Source organism: Physeter macrocephalus, chromosome 5, assembly GCF_002837175.3.
Source record: "Physeter macrocephalus isolate SW-GA chromosome 5, ASM283717v5, whole genome shotgun sequence".
Lineage (NCBI taxonomy): Eukaryota > Metazoa > Chordata > Mammalia > Artiodactyla > Physeteridae > Physeter > Physeter macrocephalus.
This window is the reverse complement of record NC_041218.1, coordinates 71,531,544-71,544,718: the sequence shown is the minus strand read 5'-3', so window position 1 is coordinate 71,544,718 and position 13,175 is coordinate 71,531,544. Positions and strand designations below refer to the sequence as shown.

The window sequence follows — 13,175 nt, the reverse complement described above, 5'->3', positions numbered from 1 at the left end:
GGCCTGTGCTCCGCAACGGGAGAGGCCGCAGCAGTGAGAGGCCCGCGTACCGCAAAAATAAAAAAAAAAAAAAAAAAGAAAAGTGTTTTTTTTTAAATAAATTTATTTATTTTATTTATTTATTTTGGCTGTGTTGGGTGTTCATTGCAGTGTGCAGGCTTTCTCTAGTTGTGGAGAGCGGGGGCTACTCTTCATTGCAGTTAATCTTCTAAAAACCCTGGGCTGGGCTTCCTTGGTGGCGCAGTGGTTGAGAGTCCGCCTGCCGATGCAGAGGACACAGGTTTGTGCCCCGGTCCGGGAAGATCCTACATGCCGCAGAGCGGCTGGGCCTGTGAGCCATGGCCACTGAGCCTGCGCGTCCAAGGCCTGTGCTCCGCAACGGGAGAGGCCGCAGCAGTGAGAGGCCCGCGTACCGCAAAAATAAAAAAAAAAAAAAAAAGAAAAGTGTTTTTTTTTAAATAAATTTATTTATTTTATTTATTTATTTTGGCTGTGTTGGGTGTTCATTGCAGTGTGCAGGCTTTCTCTAGTTGTGGAGAGCGGGGGCTACTCTTCATTGCAGTGCACGGGCTTCTCATTGCAGTGGCTTCTCTCGTTGTGGAGCACGGGCTGTAGGCGCGTGGGCTTCCATCGTTTCAGCACATGGGCTCAGTAGTTGTGGCTCACGAGATCTAGAGCACAGGCTCAGTAGTTGTGGCGCATGGGCTTAGTTGCTCCGTGGCATGTGGGATCTTCCCAGACCAGGGCTCAAACCCATGTCCCCTGCATTGGCAGGTGGATTCACAACCACTGCGCCACCAGGGAAGCCCGGAGAAAAGTAAAGTATTTCTTGTATCTACTCTTCAAAGGGTACGACTGAAAAACCAAGATAACTGTTGTCTTAAGAATAACAGGGGAAGGTAAATATTTTTGTGGGTGTGAAGAAAGTTCTTACATACTCCATTTGTAAACAAAATGTTTATATAAAAAGAATGCACCTGGCTGACTTTATTCATTACATCATAGGTCTGGCCTCAGTAGACATCTGGGCTGGTACTGCCTGTGCTCATAAGTTGTACCAAACGTTTGCCCTCCCCTCTTTTGGATGGATAGGTGTGGTATGAAGGAGTGAAATCTAGGCTGCAGATATAAATTTGTTGATCATCATTATAGAGATGGTAAATGAAGTCTTGAGATAACCAATGCAAAGCATATAATTTTAAACATATGTAAGGGGACAAGTATGGAAACCTAGGAGTCAGGTGAGAAGTGGCATCTACAGAGGTAGGAGGGAGTCTAAATGGTCCCATGTAAGGCAAGAAAGGAAAGCATTTCACGAATGATGAAAGGGTCAACAGTGCTGCCAGGAAGGCACTAAGAACTGAAAAGCATGCGTTGAATTGACTGGTGAAGTCGTGTAACTCTGGCAAGAACCAAAACCGACCTAAGACTATTCTTGCATACAATTTACCAGTGCATCGATAAAAGTATACCATAACTAAGGAAATTGAAAAAGCCAATAATCACATCAGGAAAGGTTCAACTTCACTATTAATTATGGTTTTCATTCTTTTTAGAATCATCTAAGGTAACATAACACTCACGGGCATGAAAGGCAACAACATACTGCAGAGTAAATATAAAACAGCATGTAGAGTATCACATTTGTATAATATCATCCCATTCTCAAAAGTTTATGTATTTCAGTAAAGAGATTTCTAGAAAAGAATTAACCAAAATATTAACAATAGCTATCTCTGTGTATTGGGATTTGAACACACTACAAAGAGCTTTTTATACGTGGACTTGAATTATCTACAGGGATAAACTGAGACTTTCATAAATGATAACAACAAAATAAACTTGGTACGTAGTGAAAACCAGCAGTTCAGATCAAAAGGGGGCCTGAAAGTAAATGGGACCATGTACCAGCATAGATAGATCTAAGAGCTCAGAGGGAAGAATTAAAGGGTAGCTCTACCTAAAAATGTATATATACACACACCCTGGCTTAAAGTAGATTGGCTTAAGCAGCATTTCTCAATGAAAGGCACTCACAGCACGCTGGGCAGGGCAATTTTTCATTGTACTGAATGTTCCTTGCATAGCAAAGTAGGTGGCATACCTGGCCTCCACTCCCAAGTCTTTGTAGCAACCAAAACACTTCCACATATTTGCGAATGTCCCCTAGGCAGCTGAAAATCACTGGCCTGGGGATCTGACCATTTCCAGTGATTTATGGTTACCATAGGAACTAATTATGAAAACCAAGTTCTAAGAATAACTATGAAAGGAAAAATGGGTGGTTGTGATGCCTAATAAACATTTAGAACAATACACCATACCACTTAAATAGTATTCTGAAGCCTTTCCCCCTGATGTCCCTGCTCTATAAGACATAGTTTTTATTTTGCTTTTTATCTATCTTTAACAATTTCCAAACTTCTATCTTTAATCCTTTTACCTATACACTCTCAATTACAAGGATTTTTTAAAAACTAGATTTAAACTATATTTCGTAGACATTTAGTTTTCTATGGATAAAATGAATTTTAATGAGAATTAAATTTAATGGGAATTCTTTTTAAATTTGTTGACACAGTTAAATCTCACTGCTCACTATACCAAAAAAAAAAAAGAAAGAAAAAGAAAAAAAAGGGTGGGACTGAAAAGAAAGGTGCTCTGGCAATTGGGATTTAATGATATATACTGGAAGGATCTAGATGACAAACATAAAGTTATACTCTACTGTAGAAATTACTCCTCCTAAGTCCACTCCAGAAACATTCAAATATTAGGGACACATGGAAAAATTGTCATTTATCTAAAGTCAAGGGGCCAATCGTGTTGTATGTCAACAAAAATCCTCAAGGCTATGCCTCTCTTAACTAACAATCATTTCATAGCCACATTAATACCATTCTAAATCATAATCTAGGTAAAAGTTGTAGACTCCCATTTATATTTTTTTTACCAACTATCATAAATGTAAGCTTATAAAGAGTCTATCTCATAAGAAAATATTTCAGTAGAATTGAAAGTACATAATATTACAAGAAGGTGCTCTAATGTATGGTTTACCGAGCATACTGCCAGCCACCAGGATATCGAAGAGTGTGTCTGCATAGCGACGATAATCTAATCTTGAGCCTGTAGAGTCCAGAAACTTGGCTACAGCTTCAAGGTCGTCACCAGCTTCATTAAGTCCCTGGATGAGTGTATCCCTGAAGACTGTGGGTTCGAATTTCTCTTTTTCATCTAAAATAAATACAGAATACAATTATTCTTTTACTTACACAACATACTCCCAAATGCAACCATACATTTCCTTTGTTCACTGGTTTTTATTTGATAGTATGATTATTTAAAAGTTGAAGGATGATTAAGTTTTTCTACTAGTTTTTTATGTTAAAGCCCTTGTTTAAATATTTATTCAAGCAAGTTATTTCTGTTGAAAGGGGCCACACTCTATCTAATACATTAAAAAATTGATGATTGATCATTTGTGTCACTCATAGGATAGGCCAATGTAATCTACTAACCCTATCTATCTGATAAACAATAAAGTAAATCAATCAAAACTTAAAAATTTTGTTCCACTTAAGACAGAAAAAGAAAATGATCTGGGGAAAATCACTTAAGGATACGGGAGAATATATAAACAAACAAAATAAAGATTGGGAGGAAGAAAATCAAGAGGGGTATCTCTTTTTAAATTTTTTTAATCGAGATATAATTGACATATGATATTATATTAATTGCAAGAATACAATATGATTTGATATTTGTATATATTGCAAAATGATCACCATAATAAGTCTAGCTAACATTCATTACCCTACACCGTCACAAATTTGTCTTGTAATGAGAAATTTTAAGATCTTTCTTAGCAAATTGCAAGTATGCAATACAATATATATATATATATATTTTTTTTTTTTTTTTTTTGTGGTACGCGGGGCTCTCACTATTGTGGCCTCTCCCGTTGCGGAGCACAGGCTCCGGACGCGCAGGCTCAGCGGTCATGCAAGAGGGGTATCTCTTTTTAAATTTTTTTAATCGAGATATAATTGACATATGATATTATATTAATTGCAAGAATACAATATGATTTGATATTTGTATATATTGCAAAATGATCACCATAATAAGTCTAGCTAACATTCATTACCCTACACCGTCACAAATTTGTCTTGTAATGAGAAATTTTAAGATCTTTCTTAGCAAATTGCAAGTATGCAATACAATATATATATATATATATTTTTTTTTTTTTTTTTTTGTGGTACGCGGGGCTCTCACTATTGTGGCCTCTCCCGTTGCGGAGCACAGGCTCCGGACGCGCAGGCTCAGCGGTCATGGCTCACGGGCCCAGCCGCTCCGCGGCATGTGGGATCTTCCCAGACCGGGGCATGAACCCGTGTCCCCTGCATCGGCAGGCGGATTCTCAACCACTGCGCCACCAGGGAAGCCCACAGTATTTTTTTAACTTTAATTTTATATTGGAGTATAGCCTATTAACAATGTTGTGATAGTTTTAGAGGCACAGCAAAGCGACTCAGCCATACATACACATGTATCCATTCTCCTCCCAACTCCCCTCCCATCCAGGCTGCCACATAACATTGAGCAGAGTTCCCTGTGCTATCCAGTAGGTCCTCGTTGGTTATCCATTTTAAATATAGCAGTGTGTGCATGTCAATCCCAAACTCCCAAACTATCCCCTCCCTCCACCTTCCCCCATCGTAACCATAAGTTCGTTCTCTAAGTCTGTGAGTCTGTTTCTGTTTTGTGCAATACAGTATTATTAACTAGAGTTATTATGCTGTACATCACATCCTCTTATTCTACGATTGGAAGTTTGTACTTTTTGACCACTACCTTCACACACTGCCCCCTCCCCACCACGTCCCCACCAGTGTGCCTCTGGCACCCATCAATCTGTTATCCATGAGCTGTTTTTTTGTCGTTGTTTGTTTGTTTTTGTTTTAAAGATTCCACACGTAAGTGAGATCATACAGAATTCACCTTTCTTATTTCACTTAATGCCCTCCAGATCCATCCATGTAGTCACAAATGACAGGATTTCCTTCTTTTTATGGCTGAGTAATGGACAGGTTGTTTCCATATCTTGGCTTATTGTAAATAATGCTGCAGTGAACATTGAGGTGCATGTATCTTTTTGAGTTTGTGTTTTCATTTTCTTCCAATAAATACCCAGAAGTAGAGTTGCTGAATCATGTGTAATTCTATTTTTAATTTTTTAAAGAACCTCCATACTGTTTTTTATAGTGGCTGCACCAATTTACATTCCCACCAATACTGCTCAAGGGTTCTCCTTTTTCCACATCCTCACCAAACACTTGTTATTTCCTGGAGGAATTTTTTTTTTAACAAGATAAATTATTCCAGAGTACTTAAATATTTAAAAAATATCGTGAGCTATACCTTTATATATCCAGCTTCGGAGCAGATGTTCTCAACCTTCTTGTTTTCATGACCCCTTGACACCCTTCAGAAGTATTAAAGATTCCAAAGAGCTCTTGTTTATGGAGGTTACATCCATGGATACTTACTTTATAGAAGTTAAAGCATAAAATTATTTATTACATGAAAAATATTAGTGAGAAGAGAGGCACTGTTTTACACTTTTGCAAATCTCTTTAATGACTGGCTTAATGGCAGAAAGATTTCCAAACATGCTGCACGCAATTTGTTGCAATATCACACAACCTGTAGCCACCCACTGGAAACTCACGAGAATGTGTGAAAGGGGCAAATAATATCTCGGTATTTTATTTGAAAACAGTTTTGACTTTGTAGATGCCCTGAAGTATTTCAGAGGATTTAGGGGTACAGATATTATGTAAGTTCCTCTCCTCAGCAGACTCTAGAGACTTCTTGTGGAAGGACAGTTTGGAGCAAAATCTTGAACAAAATAAAGATCATATGCTGTTGAAAAAATGTGAAGATAGCAAACTAGAGGTCAGAAGAGGTGTAAAAAAAAAAACAGACTAGGTTAAAGACAAAGTATGTAGGATTCAGTTCAAAGGATTTCACCTTTTTGCTCCCCTTATGCAGAGTCTGCACATGGGGAGACAGGGACAAAAGATGAACCCAGAAGTTAAAAAAATAATAATAATTCTATCACATGTCTTTACAGATAAGTAGGTATTGCAACTGTAAAACAAAAAAAGGAGAAGAAAAGAATGCTATAGAAAAAGAAACATTTCATGAAAAAAAAAAAAGGTCCTAGAAATGAAAAATATGACAGAAAAACATAAGAACTCAACTGAAGAGTTAAAAGAGAAAGCTGAGAATATCTCTTAGAAACTGGGAAAAAAGTCAAACCTACAAAACAGGAGCAAAAGGATAAGAAAAAGAGCAGACCAGTCAAATGTCCAAATAATAAGTGAATAGAAATATTTTTTTTAAAAAAAGGAAAGGAAAGGATTTAAAAATTTCAAGAAAGTTTTACAGTATTGAAGGACATGAGTTTCCCAATGAAGGAACGTCTAGGGACCCAGCACAAGGACTGAAAATGGATCCACAAGGTGCATTCATTACTGTGAAACTTCAGAACACTGGGAATAAAGCAACTCTCTGAAGTTTCAGGTGCAAAAAACCAAATCACATATAAAGTATCAAGAAACAGAATGACTTTGAATTGTGCAACAGAAATACCAGAAACCTGAAGACATTCCTTCAAAATTATGAGGAAAAACAATTTTCAAACTAGAATTCCAGTGTTCGGTCACACTACTAATCAAACATAAGAGCAGAATAAACATATTTCAAGACATTCAAGGCCTCAAAAATTATGTTTCTGATACACTCTTTTTTTTTCCCCCGGTACGCGGGCCTCTCACTGTTGTGGCCTCTCCCGTTGCGGAGCACAGGCTCCAGACGCGCAGGCTCAGCGGCCATGGCTCACGGGCCCAGCCGCTCCGCGGCATGTGGGATCTTCCCGAACCGGGGCACGAACCCGCGTCCCCTGCACTGGCAGGCGGACTCCCAACCACTGCGCCACCAGGGAAGCCCAGCCCTCTGATACACTCTTTAAAAGCGATTGAAACAGACACCACAGCAAAATGAGAGAATAACTCATGATTTCACAATCTTAGTAAGTCACGAGATCCCAGGAAAAAGAGGAAAACAATCTAAGAGACAGACAACAGTACTCTTCAGGATAGTTGTGAAGGGACATTTCAAGCATCTCACGTTAACAGCTGGACAGTTGGCCTAGAGAGCAAACCAAATGGAAGAGGGTTTTTCAATACAGTCATACAATATGATATGATACATAGTCAGAATTCCTTCAATGTAATATCATTGTTAGAATTCCTAAAGTGTTTATATTAAGAGATTTACATAACAAGGGAAAGGTTGGGGTTGACTAGTTTTAAGGTACAGAAGACTAAGCAAAAAAAAAAAGATTGATTATTATTAAACTCATTAAGTCCAAAGAGAAAATGGTGTTCAGAAAAATAAATCAAATAATAGTTCAGCTCTGAAAAACATGTACCAAGTCACAATAATATACACCCTAAACAGGAGTCTAGCTAAAACTGTGATATAATGAAAGGACGGAGAACCAGAAGAGGTTTGCAGGTGGGTGAGGCGTGAAAGAGCCGAATCCTTATCTCCCATAGGAGGAAATGCATCTAGAATACCTCCAAGAGAAACAACAAGCATCACCATACAGGAGTGTTATTTGGCCACAGGAATGCAAATGCTAAAAGAAGCAGTTAAAGAGTAGAAAGAGTTCCGCTGGGGAAAAGACTTGCTGCTGTTAGAACATGTCTTGCAGAACTGTTTGACTATTTAAACCACGTACACGCATGACTTTGATACAATTAAAAACTACATGTAAAAACCAGACAGCAGCAGCTTGGTTTGTACAGACTGCCTACCTACTGTCTAACAGAAGGGATGTGTTGTAAGGGGTTAATACCACAGCCTCAGAAACAGAGAAGAATGGCGTTCCCAGGACCAGTCAGAGTCACGCAGCATAAGATACCATGAAGACAGATGTAAATTAACTTGAACACTATTCGTCATGAACAAGAGATAAAAGTCCTTTTGATGCCATAAGCAAAACATTATGCAACCAAGAACATGCAAATGTTGACTGCAGGAAAAACATAATTGGGGTCTTGTTGTGAAGCGGGGGAGGGAGAGAATGGGCATCCTAGAAGCGTAGATCACGGGGCGCCGAAGAAGTGGGTAACTGTGACCCACAGGATGAACTCATTGGCAAGCGTCATCCCCTACTCGGGATCCAGCCAAAGGGTAATTCACCACCCACCTCGGGAAGAAGTTCCCTCTCCTTGAACACAAAAACAGGAGAAGTAAAAAGACCACGAGCTGCTTATTAAGTCTCGTGACCAGCTCCCAAAATCAACTGAGGCCATCTGCACAATGGCGCCCCAACATGCTTTGACGTTGACTCAGGTGGTAGAACAGACTTTGGTGGTTTGAAAATTATAAATTCAAGACACTGGAAAATATAAGTTGGGCAATAAGGTAAGCTACAAATTCATGCAGACAGCTTTGTTTTGAATCTAAGAGACAACTTAAAAACTCTTCTTTGTAAAAAGGCCCTCATCCACCAGTTATACTTTTCCAAAAGACTTGCTAAGGGAGAGGGAAAGTAAAGGGAAGAAAGACAGCACATCATGGCCAGAGATATTTCAACGGTGAGTAATAATGCACTAGGTCAAAATGATCACATACAGCTTAGGAATCTTAAAAACTCATGATGGCCTGGGAGGATTAATAATTCTCTTGCAGGATGAAAAGCAAAACTCCCACCTGCTAAGATAAGTGTCCATCTAGAGGAAAACAAAATTCCTGTACAGGAAAAGTTTGGGGAAACAAGACAATATTTTACCCATAGGTTCTTTTTCATCTGAAACAACCAACAATGTATATGATTTGTATTTTATTTGAGGAGAGTGTAGCAGAAGTACCAACAAAATCCTAACGCAAATATGCCATTGCTTCCTTGAGTTTCCATTTGGCAGGTCAAAACTCCCTTGAGTAGGAAGTACACAATTAGGGTCTCACATTTATACTGTGTTGGTGAATCACAAGTGTGACACTAAAGAGTCAGTCATAATCACCCTCACACAACATAGAGAAACAGGCCTATTTCTGACACTCAAATACGCCTGTAAGTTATCTAAATACATTGCTTTCTCTAAGAACTATGGTAAATGATTAAGACAGCATTTTCCCAATGTGTTAATTAAGTGACAAATGACATAATCTACCCTCCCTTTCTGAAGGTCACTGAGTTACAGTAAATGAAAAGGAACGATCATGGGTTTTCTAACTATACACACACAGATTTACTTCCATATATATTTAAATATTTACCTCATTAGTTCCTAACACCACTTATTACAAATCTAAGAGTGAGTTAAAACCACCAAAACAGATCTGAAGCCTCAAAGAGAAACCTGAGTATGTGGTCCCTCTGGAGGCCTGAAGTTTGATCATTTTTTTCTCTCCTATTTTCACTAATTTTAATCCAATTTCTCCACAAAATTTAGAGGGAGGCCAGTTCAATTATTAAATATTTCATTTGACTAAGCATAACAATGGCTCAGGGGAGAAGTGTTCATCCTTTCAGATTCCTCCAAGTCACACTAGAAAACATAATGTCTCTGGAGAAAATATTATAAGCAAGATGTGCATATTTCACAAAGGATACGTTCGATATGATGTGTCCTACCATAATGTTTAATTTTGATGTTAAGCAATAAGAAATACATTTTTATACTAACTTGGCAGGGAAGAGCATTAACTTTGCTAGGAAACAGGTACAAACTGAAGACGGAGCTTCAGAAGACAGCCTATTAAAATGACCTTGAAATATCCTCCGTAGATTATTTTTCTCGGCTCTACAAAACTGCCAACCATTTATCTGAATTCAGCCCCATCATACTAGCAGAAGAAAAGCCAAAGCACGATGAATCGTCAGGATGCAATTCACTATTATGAAAAGCAGAAAATGAGGTTGACTACATTTTTTTTTTCCAGTCAGCAGTTTGGCACAAAATGGCTCAAGTGCTGCTCTAATCCCCAACAGACCTGAGTTATATAAATCTAGATCAACTGACAAATGATAGATAACATATTTCTGGGTGGCTCTCTGTGAGTATTCCCGCAGCTATCAGACACAGGCACAGTCTTGCCCACCAAATGTATCAGAGGCAAACCGGTTCAGCGTTAGAGGCAACCTTTCCAGTCCAAAACTGAAGACTGACCGTAAGGGCCAGTTTACTCGCTGAATCATGCCTGCTCTTGTGCAAGACATCCTTGGGTCCTCTCTTGGCGTTGGAGCTCAGCTACCGTGAATCAGCGTCACACTAAGAAAGCTGCCTGAGTTGGAGATCCAGGTCTGAGATTAACACGTTCCCTCAGTGGGCAGGCGACGGCAAAACTTCCTTCACCTCACAGTTGGGCATACATTAAATATTATCACATTACTAGGCGCAACAATACCTTAACTGTAACTAGGTTTCTGATTAAGTCCTTTGGAAATCATCGACGTCATTTATGTTTTTCAAGACGGCTTTAAACAATGAGACAAAGAACGCACGCTGGTTGCAGCACCTTGCATTACTATCTGCTTCCAGATTTCAATCCGCATTGTGTAGTGGAGACACAGTTTGTAAGAGGGCTAAATATAATAGAAGGAGGTGGTTCAAACTATACTTGTACTTAGCTTATGGGGATGAGTCAAGGATGCAAAAGATAAAAATAAAAAAGAAGAGTACAAGACAGAAATACTATACAAAATAACCATATCTTTTGGTTTTTAAAATATTTTTTAATTTTCATTTTTTTAGTGGGAATGTGAAGCTTTCTGGCAGGTAGCAGTTAAATTTAGTCCTTACTGCTACCTAGTGACTCTTGCAATCTCTTCTAATTCAAATGATCTATTGTACTGAGAATTCTTTTCTTTCTACATGACTACACTTGCTACTTGCATAGACACAGCTTTGCAAGAGAACTTCAGCTACACGCATTGGCTGGAAATGTCAAAGCCATGTGATATAGCTTATCAATTCAACAATTTAGCACTTGATGACTATTACATGGCATTCTGCTTCATAATCAGCTATGAGGCCTTCAAAAAGGTATTCAATCATCCTTTATCTTTACACATGATACTTCCTTAAATATTTTTCAGTCTCTCTCCTCAGTGTTAGTCAACATAATAATTTCATACCATGTTTCATATTTTAAAAAGTTTCCCTATTGGGACTTTCCTGGTGGTCCAGTGGGTAAGACTCCGTGCTCCCAATGCAGGGGGCCTGGGTTTGATTCCTGGTCGGGGAACTAGATCCCACATGCATGTCGCAACTAAGAGTTTGCGTGCCACTACTAAGAAGCCCACATGCCGCAACTAAGACCTGACACAGCCTAAATAAATAGATAAATAAATAAATAGATTTAAAAGTTTCCCTGTCAAGTTTTGGCTCAACTACTCTTAAAACCAAGAGGATTTCTATATAATTATGCAAAACTGATTAAATATTATAAAAGATTTAAAAATTCTTTACACAAGAAGAATGGGAAGATGAACATAACAAAAAGAAGTCACTCACATATAGAAACTGTACCAGCCATCATCAAACTGGCTATATCACTTCTCTTCCCACGATAAAAGACAATTGAAAATATCCTGAGTTTTACAGATATTTAGGGCAGTAAATTTAGTTCGACTTTCTAAATTCTGAAAAGGTTAAAACTCTTCAATATCTTCCCTAATTTACTCTTCTCTTAGTTTTTCTATCTTGGCTTATGAACGTTTTCTTAAAAACACAAAGAAAGCAAAAACCAAATGCAAACGCTGATGTTAAAAACAGTAAAGTTTATCAACTGCCTTCATAGCCTCACATGAGAGTAACACAATCTGAACAGATACAATCATCCTCATTTTGCAGATGAAGACACAAAGCTCAGACAAGTTAAATAACTTGTCCAAAATCAAACACCTAAGTAACTGGCGGTTCTGAGGCTTGAATGCACACCTTCAGATTTTACAGTCAGAGCTCAAAAGACAGAAATTAGTGAGGTTAGGTGGAAACAAATATAATCCCAATTCTTCTTTGTGCAATTAAGAAACCTCAGCTAAAACTGGAGTCCGGACAGGCCTGTAGGGGGAGCTCTTACACCCTGCCATGCATCATCAATTACTCCAAACAGGAAGATACTTACGCCTTCCTCTCTAGTCTCCAACAGAAAGGTGTTGCCTACTTAACTATCCAGAAGGAAGAAGAAAACTTCTCTCCACCTAACCACAGCCCAGCCAATCAGAGAATGTACCAGACCAACCTATAAGTAGCCTCCATACTTTGGACTCCCAGCTTCCTCACATGTACTGTTGGGTTATGACAGCTCCTCTCAACTCCCCTCTTTTCCCTATAATAGCAACTTCCTCTTCCTTGTTCTCTGACTTGCCCCACAGTTCACATACCCCGAACTGCAATTCCTCTGGGCTCTTCCCGAAGAAACTCGCTCTTGCTAGTAAAATAACTGGCTGTTGTATTGTTAAACTTGACATTCACCAACCTTATATTTTGTTTAGAACTTTAAACACACATTTCCCCCAACCCCGTCCCCAACATACACACACAAACACACAACACAACCTACCCCTTTTCCGAGTTTTGAACCGCTGGCCTGTTAGCACTGGCTTCTGATGCTTATTCATAAAATTTCTGAAAACAAAGAAAATAAGATTAGGCACTTCAAATAAGCAGTTCATATAATATATAGCTAATAAGTATATGTTTGACTTCACCCATACTAAATATACTTTTAAAAATGAGATAATTGTAACTACTGAACTAGCAAAACTTTTAAAGTTTAATAATATCTAGTGTGGACAAAAGACACAAGGAAAATAACCACAGACATAAACTTTGATATAAAGGATAAACTCCATGCAATACTTTTGGGAAGCATTTGGTGAATATCTATAAATATTTACATGTGCATAACCTATGGTCCAGCAATTCCTTTACAAGGAATTTATTCTACAGTTATACCCACACAAGTATGCAAATATACATGTATGTGTATATATAAAAGGATTTAGCTGCAACATTGTTGGATGCATAAAAAAATGGAAGTTGGGGCTTCCCTGGTGGCGCAGTGGTTGAGAGTCCGCCTGCCGA

At 38.5% G+C, this 13,175-nt stretch overlaps 1 protein-coding gene across 6 annotated transcripts in view; it reads right to left on the bottom strand.

Moving 5' to 3' along the window:
• The window catches only part of BZW2 (basic leucine zipper and W2 domains 2), a 59,460-nt gene that overhangs the window by 29,293 nt on the left and 16,992 nt on the right, over positions 1–13,175 (bottom strand). For 5 of the 6 annotated variants that reach the window (XM_007121619.4, XM_028490075.2, XM_028490074.2 and 2 more), the window contains 2 exons: positions 12,652–12,716; positions 3,061–3,237 (listed from right to left, as the gene is read on the bottom strand). In XM_007121619.4, coding sequence (XP_007121681.1) covers positions 3,061–3,237; positions 12,652–12,709 — 235 coding nt within the window. In that variant the 5' untranslated portion in view covers positions 12,710–12,716. Of the gene's footprint in view, positions 1–3,060; positions 3,238–5,427; positions 5,555–12,651; positions 12,717–13,175 lie in introns of those variants that run through there. The other variant, XM_028490077.2, reaches the window with a different exon arrangement.